This window comes from Aythya fuligula, chromosome 3 (genome assembly GCF_009819795.1).
Source record: "Aythya fuligula isolate bAytFul2 chromosome 3, bAytFul2.pri, whole genome shotgun sequence".
Taxonomy (NCBI): domain Eukaryota; kingdom Metazoa; phylum Chordata; class Aves; order Anseriformes; family Anatidae; genus Aythya; species Aythya fuligula.
The window spans coordinates 80,499,399-80,513,947 of NC_045561.1; the positions used below are offsets into that span (position 1 = coordinate 80,499,399).

At 38.0% G+C, this 14,549-nt stretch overlaps 1 protein-coding gene across 1 annotated transcript in view; it reads right to left on the reverse strand.

Moving 5' to 3' along the window:
- SAMD3 (sterile alpha motif domain containing 3) overlaps positions 1 to 14,549 on the reverse strand; it is a 36,190-nt gene that overhangs the window by 6,047 nt on the left and 15,594 nt on the right. The window contains 1 exon segment of the mRNA XM_032184479.1: positions 10,830 to 10,981. Within this exon segment, the coding sequence (XP_032040370.1) occupies positions 10,830 to 10,981 (152 nt within the window).

Here is a 14,549-nt window from a genome sequence, read left to right on the forward strand (position 1 = left end):
GTCTTTCTGATGCTCTTCAGTCAGCCTTTGTCTTTACTATCCTTAGTTGCATTAGCAAATGTTGTCAAATGCCAAATGCCAAATATTGTCCTTTTCCATATCATTTAGAAATATGTTGAACTGCATAAACTAAGTGTTAACATTCTCTTCCACTGTAAAAACTATTTCTGCCTACCTCCTGCTTATTCCCTCAGATTATATCTTTTAAGAGCATTTGAAAAAAAAATGTGGTGAAATTTCTTCTGAAGTTAATATAAACTTTATCTGCTGAATTTCTGATGACCTCAGGGTGGTTGAATACTTCAGAGAACTAGTACATTTATGAAGTATGACTTCTGTTTACAGAAACTTCATTGATTCTTTTCCAATTTATTCATCTCTTGCCTCTGCATTACAGTTCTTGCCAATCTGACCTGTAAAGATAGCAAGTTTATTGGTCAATATGTTCCCTCGATCTCCCCTGAAACTGTGGAAACTGGCATCAAAACAGCTACCTCCAATTTTCCAGTGTAATTTTTCATGAGAAGTTGCACATCCCAGTCGGAAGTTTAGCTATTCTATCCTTGTTTGAATCTAAGTTTTTTAACAAATAACCTTTGGTCCTGGGAATTTGTTACAGCTCGTTTTAGTGCCTTATTGTGTAACCTCTTTACTGACATATCAATCTAAGACGCATCCCTTGAAGTTGCCTAAAAAGAGTGCTCCCAGTAGTGTGATCTCCTGAACTCCACTTCTAACAATCCTTGCAAAGCCTGTTTTTTTATTATTATTATTATTTTTATTTATTTATTTTTTTCTGGTAAGTCTTTACATTGTGAGTACTCCTGTACCTGGAAACCGCAGAATTATGTTTATGGTTTTTATTCTGGACAAGATCTGTTTTGAAGTTTCTGACTCCAAACAGCTCTGATACTACTGACTTCTCCTGATAATTCCGATACCACTACTTCCAAGCCTGCAGCGGAAATGAGCACAAGAGCTCATTTCTGGAGCAGCGATCACCTTCACATACTAGATTACAGCAGGAGGAGAGCAGCACAAACTCAACCCCATGTGCTAAAACCATAGGCAAGTGGACTCTGTTGCTCAGGAACAAACACTAAGGAGAACAAGTTGTGACCTTTACTCCAGCTTATCTCCACCCCCCTTGTCAAGGCAAACAGAGCTGATGGACTTTCCATGAGATTTAATTTAGTCAATGACGTTATTAATCAGCTAACTGTTTCCGTATGACATCAGTGGTAAGCAACCCATAGAAATATGGCTGTGATCTAAGGAAGGCTATCACTACCTACTAGGAAAAAGCATGTTGGAAAGCCAAACTCTGTTGTGTAAATCTTCCATTACAAGTAACACGAGCAGAGGTGAGTGGTTTTCTTCCAGTGTTCTGTCTGCTTAGAGCAATCGTCATCTGTAATCTTTTCATCTTTTTAGGCTGCACTCCTAGGCTGAAGGAAATTATTGGTGGTTCTAACTTTTATCTCATTAACGTACCTTGCTTAAACTAGTAATCTGTATAATAGATATGCATACCCAGAAACAAAGCACACCTCAGACAAATAACAGAGCTTCAGAAATCTACTTAGTCTGTGCTAACACCATTTGGATACAAATTAATGTTTTCTACTAGCTTTAGTGCTATCACTTTTTCAGAGATTACTTCTTGTGTAAGTACAGTAGAAGTAAAACAAGTAAACTTTATGTATCTAAAGGATGTGCAACAGTAAGTATGAAGTAAAACACATGTTGGGTGCAGAATGCTTCTTTCAATGAAAGAGCAAGTGAATACTCAGTTGGGGGCCAGCATTAGTGACCGAAGTTGCTATGACTTTGGGACCTCTATATACAGTGACAGGTCTGTGTCTTTTATTTTATATCTAAGCACTTAATTTCATTTTTGTCTCTGGACAGCTTCATTGCAAGTATGGAATTATACAAACAATATAATGTAGTATACAATGCTACGTAATTATAATTAGTTGGTAATTGGGAGGATAGATTTACTGCATCACTGCATGCTTCTAATTCTAATTGATTTAGTGCAAGTAGTGCATGTTTATCAGTCAAGAACAGAACAGAGCAATGGACCTCACGGGTACATTAAGCCTATGGCAGTGACTGTCTTTAGTGGAACCAGCGTTAGGGAACCAGGAATTAGAGAATGGCAAACTTAGATGTTTGTGGATGAGTAGCTGTTTTTACAGTCAGCCTACCTGAGAATCTAAAGGAAGAAAGTATTCTCTTTTACGTTGCTCATTATTTCTGAGCATGGTTTCATTCAAATAAACTCTGAGGGTTTTTGATTAAGCAGGAAAGTTTGACTTCACTTGAATTAAACACAAATAATTTTTGACTTTAGGATTTATTAGATTCAAACATGAAAATAAGTTTTGGCTTTATTAAAAAAATATATATTAAACACCATGTTTGCAGCAAAATGTGCTCTACGCATACATTGCTTTATAACTGAACTCCATCATCTTTGAACCATGTTCCTATTTAACTTTTTTTTTTTTTTTTCTAGAAAAGTGCAATAAATGAACATTAACTGAGAAACTTGAATGTGGGATTCTCTCAGAATGTTTCATTTTTTCCTTTTAGTTTTTAATTTGTGGATAACGATTTTTAAGAGAAGCAGAAAGATAACTGAAAGATGGCTTTCTTTGGGGGGAAGGAAATTATCTCAGTAGGACACTATTTTGCAACCTAAATTTTATTGGAGAATTACTTCAAATGCAATATAAAATCTTTTATAGTTAACTGTGACATTGGTGGTATGAGCAGGAACAAACTGGGTTTAGAAAACTGGCTATTGAACTGGTATTTCAGCCTATCACTTACAAACTTTGGGAAGACTCTAGATCTTCTCCATTTTAACTATTAAAGCAAAAAAGCTCATTGCAGTATGGCTATATTACAGTAAAAGTGTAACAATGACTTTAATCCTTAGTTATTTCAATACACTGTGGAAAACCTTTCAGATCTAGACTGAAGCCAGATCTGCATTAAAGATATATTATTTCAATGTCTGAAAAAGAAAAAAAAAAAAAAAAAAAAAAAAGGCTACAGTTTAGTATGTGTACAGTAGGGAACTAAAAAAAAAAAAAAAAAAAAAAAAAAAACAGCTTCTCCCACTGAATAAAGAATCCTTTCTCTGACCAGATTTTCAACCATGTCACCAGTAACATCCATTCCCCTTGCACTGATAAAAAAAAATGTTAGTTGGTCTTTAATTTATTTTTATTTTTTCTACACAAAATTTTGTCTTAATGGCAGTGTGCATACGGAATAATGTGAAGATTTTCCTTTCTTTTTTAAATACTAAAGGTTAAATTTAAAAAGAAAAAAATCTTTCTGGAACAAACGAGAAATTATGTCAATACCTTTAAAAAATTAGTTGCCTTTTCATCACAAGCACATGAGAAATACTGTGGAATATAGAAAGATGTTAGAAGTATGCAGAAAGGAAGTTAATGAGGTAGAAGACAATACCTAGCACTTGCCCATCAGTGTTGCCTAGACCTTGCCTGAGGAATGGTCCTGCCATCGCTCCTCAAGTTTCCCAAAGTTACCCATCTTTGAGTCAGTGGGAACCTTTCCAGACCGCCGCAATTTCTCAAATACGATTGATAGAGGCTTAGCAACAACATCCACCAGTTCCCTCAGGATCTGGCAGATGTATCTCATCAGGTCCCCTAGATGTTTTTGATGGATTCCACCCCCCCCACACCCCCAAGATACAGCTAGAAATTCTAAAAAGAGCAGCCAGATTCTTGTAAAAAGCCCCAGCTACTACTCTGCAGCACTTTATTACTGTCCCCCATACAATGAAGTGAAGCTCCTATTTCTCTTTGGGGCTGGGGGGGAGGGAACAATTCTAATGCATGAAGTACAACACAATGTCTAAGTTTTCTGTTACTGTAGAAAACATGTATCATAAATCCTAAAACTTATTAATGTAAACTCCAAAGTAACATGACTACCTAATCAGAGTGATGAAAACTCCTCTGGTGAGGACAGCAGGCACCTCTTCCTCCTTACAAGCATTTATACCAGTTCTTGAATGGTAAATGTAGCCTAGCTGTTGTTCATGATGATGATCAAAATATTTTTTTTCTCCTCTCCTCACCTGGGATGCTTTGGGAATATTCATTTGAGGTACTCCACTGATCTGCTTGCAGGAAAAGGTAGAAACCATGAAATAGCAATGAGAACTGCACAGGAAGGTTCCATGGTGCCAGCACAGAATGGGAGCTCCACTTTCACACCATTCTTTTATGCTAGGACCAGCTTGCTGACAAGTAGCAGTGTTGGTATAGCTATTGTATTGCCTTTCCTTATGCTGCTTTCAATATCATGTAAGGTCCCAGCAGCAACAGCAGCTAATATTTCCTTTGAAAATACATTTTTAATTTTCCTCACTAGATGCCAATGCATACTCCAAGACATGTTATTGCTCAGTGCATTGCTGCTGCTTAACACTTCTGGACTGCTGAGTCTATGTGCATCAGAGTTGGCATCAATGCTCAAAGTACTTATGCAAGCAAGCCTGACAGTAGCAGTTTCAGCGTCTTCTTTCTACCTAAACAAAGAATATGATGCTTGTGTACTTACACTTGTGAGGGACCATTGCCTGGAGTAATCTTTTACACTAAGTAGGTTTTGTAACCTCTTCGGAATGAGAAATGACTTTCATAGGTAGTTACATGCGTGTAACCTGAATCCTGTGCTTTGGTCTTCAAATATTGGAAAGCGGGTCTTGCTGTTTTGTCTGGAATACGTACTGACAGAAGACATCATAAAAACTCTTCTGTATTCTGTGTTTTTAATACCACCGTTGTAAAAAACAGTCTTTTTTTTTTCCCCCTGTGGTGACTTTCATGTTCATCATAATGATGTTTAATGTAAGATATATCTTCTGAATACTGAGGCTTTTATATGGGGAGGAATTACCAAGTAAAAAAGAAAAACTAAGTAAACTTTAATATGTCTGATTCTGAAAGGCAAGCAATAAACAGGGCAGAGCTCCTTGCCCCACTGAGTGGAAGAGAACTGAGAAGGCATCACAACTGCACCACCCTTCTTGCCCAAAAGCTGAGCATAAGACTAGTGAAGCAGCACAGGCAGGCTGCTTTCATGAGAAATGAGCATGTAACCTACTCCAGGATCCACACTGACTCTTACTCAAATGAGATGTTTAATTAAAGCAAGTTCTGTTCTAATTACACATAATTACCCTTTTGAGCCAGGCAGATACTTTCAGAGCTAGACTTACATGCCAATATTAATTGCAAACTTTGAAAGCCATATAAGTCAGTCTATTTCTGACCACAACTGCTTTCTGATTTGCAAACTGCTAAACAAACAGCATAAGCAACATGGGATGAAATTTATTTTCATCTGTCAATGGACAAACCATACTTCACCCTTCACATTAACTCACAGAACAATGGGAATATTGAATGATGTTAAGAAGAGCATGAAGCATAACGTACACCAGGAATCTGTGTCCAAAGCTTCTCATTTGACCTTAAAGCATTTTAAACTATTGACTAAGCAATGACACACACTATGTACGTACATAAAAGTTACTATGGTAAAACCACGTTATGCCAATACAACCTTTAAATGATCATTTGTATATGCAGTTTCACATTTGGGCCGTGCATGCATCCAAACACATGATTTGAAGGTTTTTAGTGTTAGAAAAAAGGGGCTATCACTTGCTTTGCCTGTGTACAGCATTCACTGCATAGATAACACCTAATTCTGTCGCTGACAATAGAACCTCTCAGCCATATGGCTGAGCAAAGAGTTTTCTGCAGCTCATGCACAGGAAGTTTATACTTTGTGATACTAACAGACATCTGATTTGTTTGGTTTCCTTTTTCACCTGCTGATGCTACACACACACACACGCCTTCTCCCTTTTCCCCTAGGATCTCCTACCAATGCCCACTCTCTATCCATTCCTTGAAAAGTTGCTTCCAGTTCACTGCCTCCTGCAAGGGCATAATCTCATTGACAAACATGATGTTATTTGTCTTAATCACCTCAAAGAAAAGCTTACCCCTACGAAAAGTCTAAAAGGGCTTCAAATATAAATCTGTGCTGAGATAAAAGAAACTCCAGCTCAGAGTTGGCAACACTCATTCCTGATTACTTCTTTCATCAGAAAAAGCAATTTCTAGCTTGCAATGAATGTATAGCCAATGGAGTAAATTTCTGTGAGGCACTCAAAAATCTTAAACTTTTCCATTACCATTTGTCTCCCTGCAATCAGCCCTACCACTCCCAGAAGCTCAAGGAGACCCCCAGCTTCAATATCAGTATTACAAGTGGCAACAGGTTACACACACTAAGGAAAGGTAAAGGTAAAAGACCTTCACCTTGTAAATGGTTGGCTTCCTTCAATAATCTGCTCCCCTATGCTGGCTGGTTCAGGGACCATTTCTTACATCTGCCCTGAATCAGGTACTTCATGCAAATTAAGACTTCCAGACCTCATCATTTAATCTGTCTCTGGTCACCCAGGGACTTGGACAAAACTCCGGATGCCCATCATTAAGCTTTTCTACAAACCTCCTCCTATTTAAAGCCAAGATGCCCATCCATTCTCTCTGAACTAATGACATTCCAGAGAAAGTTTGCTTAAGGGAAAACCTCAGTCTTATGGCAAAAGTGTTCTTACCACCTTCATCACTCCTGTGCCACAAGATAGCACCAAAACACTTATGGTGCTGCATGCCTCAGCTTCCACCTGGATGCCTGGCTTTTCATCTGCTTCTCTTGGCATAGAGTTTACATATTCACCACTTTCAATGTTAATGCTCATCTTCTCTGTACATGAATAATATTAGCAGATGTCCAGCTGTATGAGCTTAAGTTTCTGCTGAATCCTTCCACTTCTCCCAGACTAAGTACTGGATGGACTAAGTACGAAATAGTTCTTGTACTATCCTACAGACACAGAAAGGAGGTGACCTAATGGCACCCCCTTTATTTTCATGATGTCCCAGCTCTGCTGGGTGTGGCAGACATGCTGAGTACCTGCAAACATCTGCTATTTTATCCCTCTTGTCGGTAGTTAGTTCTCCTTTTCACACCTAAATCCAGATTTACAGGAGTAAATTTACACATTGCATTTACACATGTGCTTCACAGACCCCTGCTGACCCCACAAAGAGGCTGCTGGAGGCTGTTATAAGTTGGAGGCCTTAGAATACAGACTGTACTCTCTTTCTACACTTCTGCTTAAGATCATGTTTTTTCTAGCCTGTTAACCCATTAAAATTCAGGTAAAATATCGTTGTATATTGTTGTATAATCCCTTTGCTAACAGGCCTTATCATACTGCATCCAGGATGGATTGAAGGAGCTTGATTCAGGTGCATAGTTATAGCTATTTAGTGACGTGTTGTAAGGGTATCCCACAGATCCCTGAAAGCAGCAGATACAATACTGGACTTATGGGAGACCCACCTTCTGCTTACTGCTATGTGGGATATCTGTGGGTGTCTATGTCTACCTTAGCTAACTTGATTGTTTGTGAAAGCGCACTTCCCAGGAACAACACTGTTCAACATTAACAAGTTTTCAAAACTTAGAAGTTTTGGAAGGGACACTTTGCCCACCATCCTTGTGATGAATAAGTTAGTGTTCAAATCACATGCTTTCAACATGTGGAGGCCAATCATCAGCTCTGACTGCACTCTCCATCACCCTTTACTTTTTAAAAATCTTCTGGCCAAATAGTCACACCAGTTATCCATGCACACCACATGTGTCCTATTATCCTATTCCTTCTGTCTTCACCCTTCTGACTCCCCCCAGTCTAGGGCTCCTGCAGTTACATTTGGCAGGATGTGGTTTCTCTCATAGACTGAAGAACCGTGCACCAATTTGTTTTCTTAGAGCAGGGGAAGGGGTTCATAGTGCCAATTTGATACTAAAAAAAAAAAAAAAAGGAGATCAGTCAAAAGAGAACAAGGAAGTCAATCACAATATGGCTGTCTTGGTTGCCTCCACACCCTGGCTGTCTCAGTTGCGTCCACACCCTGGCTGCAGAGGAGACTGTTTTGCCTTTCTTAGTGTGATCACCCCCTCATAAAAAGTGCCTTCCTTTTGCAGCAGATCAAGATTGTTAGCATTACAATGTACTCTCCCCTAGCTTACTGTAGCTCCAGGATATTCACACAACTATGCAAAATGACAAGGGATGATTATCACTCCATAGCCTTCATAGAATTTATTCATGAGGATTTTCCATTTCAGGAGAATTTTCCCTTCCAACATGCAAACTCATATTAATGTCTTTATCAGGCACAATTGAAGTTTCTTTCTAATGGTGGCTCAGCCTGATGAACAGTTGTGGGGAGTATCAGTCTAACCAAAACCTCCTTCAGGGCTACAGTGACAGATAACTTCAGCACTGGCTTATGTTTGTACTTACCACCATTTTATGACCTGGGCACTGCCCTTACTCAAGACATTTCTTGTGATGCTAGCTAGGAATATATTGAGTATGCTTTTTTTTTTTTTTTCCATGATGAGATAGGAAGATCAGTCAATAAATTTATTTGTAGCATTATTACTCTTTTTATGTAAAAAAAAAAATGCCAGCTATACTAATAAGAAATGCCTCACTGGTAAAGAATCTTTTTATCACCTTCATACCATTAACAATTCAAGATGATACTGACACAAAGCACACTGCATTGAGTTGCACCTTCTGACTATTCAGAAACTAAAGTTGTGTGGCTGATAAGTAGGTCATCCATTGGAAACAAGTGTGCTCTTTCATCTGCACTGCTTGCCAGTTGGGTTTGACTTATAATGCCCTAAGTGTCCTACTCTGCCTATCTAAGGGAGAGTGTGGACATACAAAGTGGCCAGAAATCCTTGACTAATTGTTCTCCAAAGGTCTCCTTAGCCTGGAATTCATTTCCCACCCTTTCACCTTAAATAGTCCTGATGGGCTGGCTTCCTGTCCGCATATGGCTGGTCTGTTTCTCCAGGCTTGTAGAAGGGACAAAGGCAAGGGGATCTGACTGATAATCTAAAAGTCATTTGTTTTTGCCTGTGGTACTGACTTCTAGGCCAAGTATTTATTTTTTTGAGGTTAAGACTTTCTGTTTATCATTTTGAATTTATCACAAAGTAGTTAGTGCCAAAGATTAGCAGTAAGGTACATTTACATGTATGTGTGTTCCTAAATATACAAAATGAAAAACTCCACACTGCATTTGTTTAAAAGAATGCTAAGCAACCACCTTGTTCAGGTGTGCACATTTGCAGTTTGCAGTAACAGAACTTGGTCTCTCAGAACCAGGTGTACTTGGTTTCAATGTAGAAATGCATTCAAAACTAAGCTACGATTCCCAGTTATGTGGGATTCATTCCTAAACCTTGATGAACTCCAAAAGCATTAATCCTTACATTTATTCCTCCCAGTTTGGGATACAGGGAAAAAAGAGAAAGAAAGTTAAGGATGAGAGCTCAGCATCCTCTCACCTTCTTCCAGTTTCACCCTTATCCACTTATGACATTACAGCCAGCAGGAAATGCCTAAGAGGAGGCGAGATGGAATGTGCTTCCTTCTTCAACTTCTAGAGCAAACCAGTAGCGGCCAGGAATGGCCTTGGGCAAAGCATTTAAAGCGAACAGGGTTCCCAGTTTACAGTGCAGACACAGCGCACTGCAGTTAGTTATACCTTCTCTATAGAAAAAAAAAAGAACAAACAAACAAAACCCACCCACAACCTGCATTTTCCCTTTCCAAGCATTAGCAGACTAACGAAGGCTGACAATGCGTATGTGACAGGAGCCTATTGCTTCTCTTTTACCCCATCCATGGCTGTTTATTGTGTTGCACCCAAAATAAAGGTTTCTTATATCTATCACATATTCTGCAAACCTTTCAACTGAAACAGGCAAAAAGAGCGAACCATTTATTCCTGCACACATTACTTAAGAAGGGGTAAATAGAAATTACCGAAGCTTCTATTAAATATATGCATGCTTTTTTGGGAGAAAACTACAGCTGCATTAGAACACAAGGGTATGACTTATGCAGAAATGCATGAAGTAAACCACTCTCGTTCCCCTAAAGACACGCACTTACCTGGTAAGGAGCAGTGTGAATATATGTGAAGTTTTACCATATTTTAATTGCAGCTCTAAGAGAAGCATGAGGTGTGTTGGCAAAGCATAACTGGAACCTTAAGGTATTTTTGAAAGCATATAAACTAATTAGTGTGCTTCAAACACTGACTGGGCAATGATAGCTCTTTCTGATTTCTCTGACTAAAGGGAAACACAGCATCTGCATGAATACATTCATAAGCAACCCCGCGTATGTTGTGCATCAACACAAATAGCTCTTATATAACAAAGTGCAACGTGGCAGTAGGATACGGCAATTTTCTGCAATCTCAAATGTCATTTTGTGTTCTTATTTGTACAGAGGTTTCAGCTCTTACATGTAAACCTCTATCATTTTTCACTCTAATTGGAGGTGTATAACCTAAAGCAGAATGGGAACATTGCATTAACAAACAAAACAGTTTTATATCCAGTTAGTGACAGCTATAAATGACAACTAACACCAAAGCATCAGGTATTGGGTTTAGCTCTATTGTTGATACTCAGCTCTACGGAAAGGAAAAAAGTCTGGGGTCTGGCTACAGAACAAATCATCTGATAAGAATTTAAATAGGATGAGATCACAGTGTCCTCTCCCTTGCTGGGTGGAGCCTTACTGGCAGCACAGGAGCCAAATGGCCCAGGACTCTGAAGATAAGCACCACCAATCTTACCTCTGTCAGCACTTTGATGTCATAAGGTTTATTTTCAGCAGGTGAAGATTTCCTCCTCTGTCCTCGCCTGTGGCCAAACTTGCATTTGTTCCTTAGAACTTGTTCATCATCTTCAATAGTTCTCCGCACGTACTTGAAACGATCTTTAAGGGCCCGTTTCCATACTGACTGCATAATTAAAGAAATTAATAAAATTCTGTCATTCCAATTTGACAATTCCTAAAGCAGGTTACTTTGTTTTATCTAACTTTATTTTATATTTAAAAAATAGTTTGTCACTAAATATAAATAAATTTTAAAAAGTTCATACAGTGGCATCAGCATACTGGTGGCTTTAGGACTGAAGGAAACAAGCACGTGTGATTACATGCCTCCATGGCTACTAAACAGCAAGGCTACTGGCACCTGCGCAGTTCCTCAAGGACCACAGTAATTCAATTTAAGGGTTAGATTTATCCAATATCACCAGGGCTGTCAGTAAAACCACAGTTCACTTTCCTTTTCTGCCTCTTACTTTTGGATACTCCCTGCATGACATCAGGTCAAAAAATTATGTGGTGGAACAGATTAGCCCACAGACGCCACAGAAAACTAATGTTTTTTGACTGGTTTATTTTCCCCTGACTCAGCACCTGATTGGTTGTGCAGCTGTGTGATGATTATACCTAACACAAGGGTTAGGTACAGACAGTCTATAGGGAAAGACAGTGAGAATTTTCTTTTTGAAGGGAGACTGCAGTAAAACACTGGATCAAACATATTATTATTAAACTGAACTTAGAGCTATTGAAGTAAGAGGGTCAGCTAAGTAGGTCCTAGTATCTGTGAGATGCCTTAAAGGGTGTAAATTCCAGCGTAAAGGCAGTTCTACAATCAGATGTAGTCCCTGCCTAATGGAACCACTCATCAGAGCCAACAGCTGAAGAAGGAGTTTATGTGCTCCCTGCTTATGTTGTACTTGTGCCTTTCTCACTTGGAAACAGAAAAACAAGGCTGCTTGCTGCTTATGAGAGCTGGATGGTTGGCAACTTCCATGACTTCCTTATGTGCAAACATCTGCCCAGCTGTAGTCCCAGCTGGGTGTCCTACACCAGGACACAACAGTGTTAACTACCAACACACAGGGAAGAAGTTGCAAAGCAAAGGCTGTTAGACATTTCTGCAAGCAAAGCCTGCAATTATGAGTAATGAAAATGTTTCAAGGATCTAGCAAAACAACTGATTATTTTGGTTATTGAGTTGTTGTTTTTTGTTGTTGTTTTGTGTTTGTTTTTTGTTTGTTTTTCTTTTCAAGACAGGGAATGAAACAACAACAAAAAAAAGTGATAGGATGTGGCAAGAGAAATTCAGATAGTCATTTCATTCTCTGAAATTGGCACCAAGTTGAAACTATACTTACTGACACACTAAAAACAGAATACATAAGTACTCCAAGCTCCTTACCAAAGAGGTGTTTTTTTATTAAGCAAGGTTAACTCTACTGCTACTAAATTCTATTTTACACCAAGTACTACAGTATCTTTCTTTGCAGCAGGAGTCTGACATGCCAGTCTTTCTCACCCATGGACTGGTGAAAAAAAATCACAGCAGCACATCTATGGAATCTGAGCCCTGTGTTTTTTACCTCAGCTTTTCTTTGGCAGACCAATGCAGAAGTGCCATTTCTGACAGGACACTTTCTGCCACCCACATATGGACTTTCACAGAAAGTATCCTCACACCATCAGCCACAATTAAACATCTGAGAACTGGAAAGCAAATAAACCCACTGGTATTTGAATTATGAAACTTCTGACTTGGGAATCTGGCAGAACAGAAGTCATGTCCTCACCAACTTAAACTTAATGACTAGAAATGTAACAAAACAGCAGTCTTCTCACCACATGTATTTACAGCTTCAAGTTGAGTATTATGACCCATCACTATTCTCAAAACCAGTAAGGTGTCTACATGCCTTGGAAACCTCACTTGGTGTGGACCTGAACCATTCATTAAAGCTCTTGAATGCTCTTCTAATTCTAACCTTGTGCATTTACAATTTGATGCAAATACACCAAAATCATACGCCTAGCTAAATTTATTTGGAACATATTTATTTTAAGGCTGATTAAAAGCAAGCAAAAAAACTTAGTGTAATGCTTCTCTGAAATATTCAACATGATATTTTAAAATATGATTATCTCAGACTGTATTAACAGCTGAAAAAATAAATACTCTATTATGTGCTCTTTGTGCTGTTTTGTCTTTTGAAAGTCTCTGTTAAACTGGGAGAAATTAGTTTGTTCTTCTATATAAGTGCTTTAAATGTCTCACAGAGTTTAAAACATTCAGGTGTTTCACCCTCCTGTCCTCAGATAAGTTAAGAGTTTTAACTAAATCTGTTTCTGTAAAAGGATTCTCATAAGCTTACCCAAGGCCCCTCTCACATACCTTTTTCATGAGCAGGACTGCTGAGACGTATTTATTTGGTTTCCCTAATAGGTAACACCTTCTGAAAAGGATGTTTTTGTTGCATTTGTGAGCCAATAACTTTATTTTCTATGAATACCAGAGGGGAAAAAAAAGAGTAACAGGAAGGTTTACCATGCTTATAAGGGAGTACAAGGATTAGTTTGTGTGTATCTGACATGGGAGGGAATGGATTACACGCAGATTAAAAACAGTAATTTACTAGAGAATAATCATTTTGCATGCAACAGTTGCATAATCGAGCGTGTCAGCAATGTGATCCTGGCTTTCACCAGGATCACAGCACTGCTGAACTCCAAGGAACATCTTATACAGGAGCAAGGATTTACTAGCCTCTTTCTGCCTTTTATTATAAAAGCAGTTCTAGAAACTGTACAATTTCAACATGAAATAAGGTCAGTGACTCCTTCCAAACTGTTGTTTGTAATCCTTGTAAAATGAATAACATAAAATAATATCTTGCAGGAGGTCAAGAAAGTATCACACCAATTTTCTTCTGACTGCTGCAACTATGAACCTGGTTTTGTATATTAAAGCCTATTTTTCCTGTAACTACTTGAAAATATTTATTTGGTTATATTATAGACCATAAATCCAATATTCTAATCTCATGACTACATAGAAACTATCTGTATTTAATTTTTTAATTGTTAGTGTGTTACTTTAGGGTAACATTGTTCTTTGAATAAAAGGAAACATGAGAAAAATTCCTTCAGGAACCACTTTAAAGCACTTCTTTCCAAAAGCTAATCTTGGAAGGGATAGAGAAATTAATTTCATTCCAAGCGTTTGATAGACCTCTTCAGTGTGCTTTGTCTTTGTTACTTATTATTATTTTTTGGTGCTACGAAAAAATTATGAGAAATCCTAAATAATTCCTGCTTCTTAAATGACGTAGTAAATAGCCTTCTTTTTAAATTTATAGCACATAGGTAGTTTATTGTTAATCTTATTTTTAAGATTACTCTTTTAGGAGTCTTCCAGACTATATTACATTTAATATCTTTTTCAAAATGGCCAACAGAACAGAAGGATACTTTTCCCCTACTGCAAAGTTAAGTGGGAAATCATAACCAATAAAACAGAATTATGGATAACCTACTAATAAATCTTTAAACATTAAACCTTTAACTAGAACCTGTCTCATTGCAACAGGATGAGATTTATAATATTAGACTCAGTTTCTGCGTTATGAAGACTTTTTTTTTTGATTACTTGCTTTAAATAATTTGGAGTTGCAAACAAAACATATCCAGTATTATG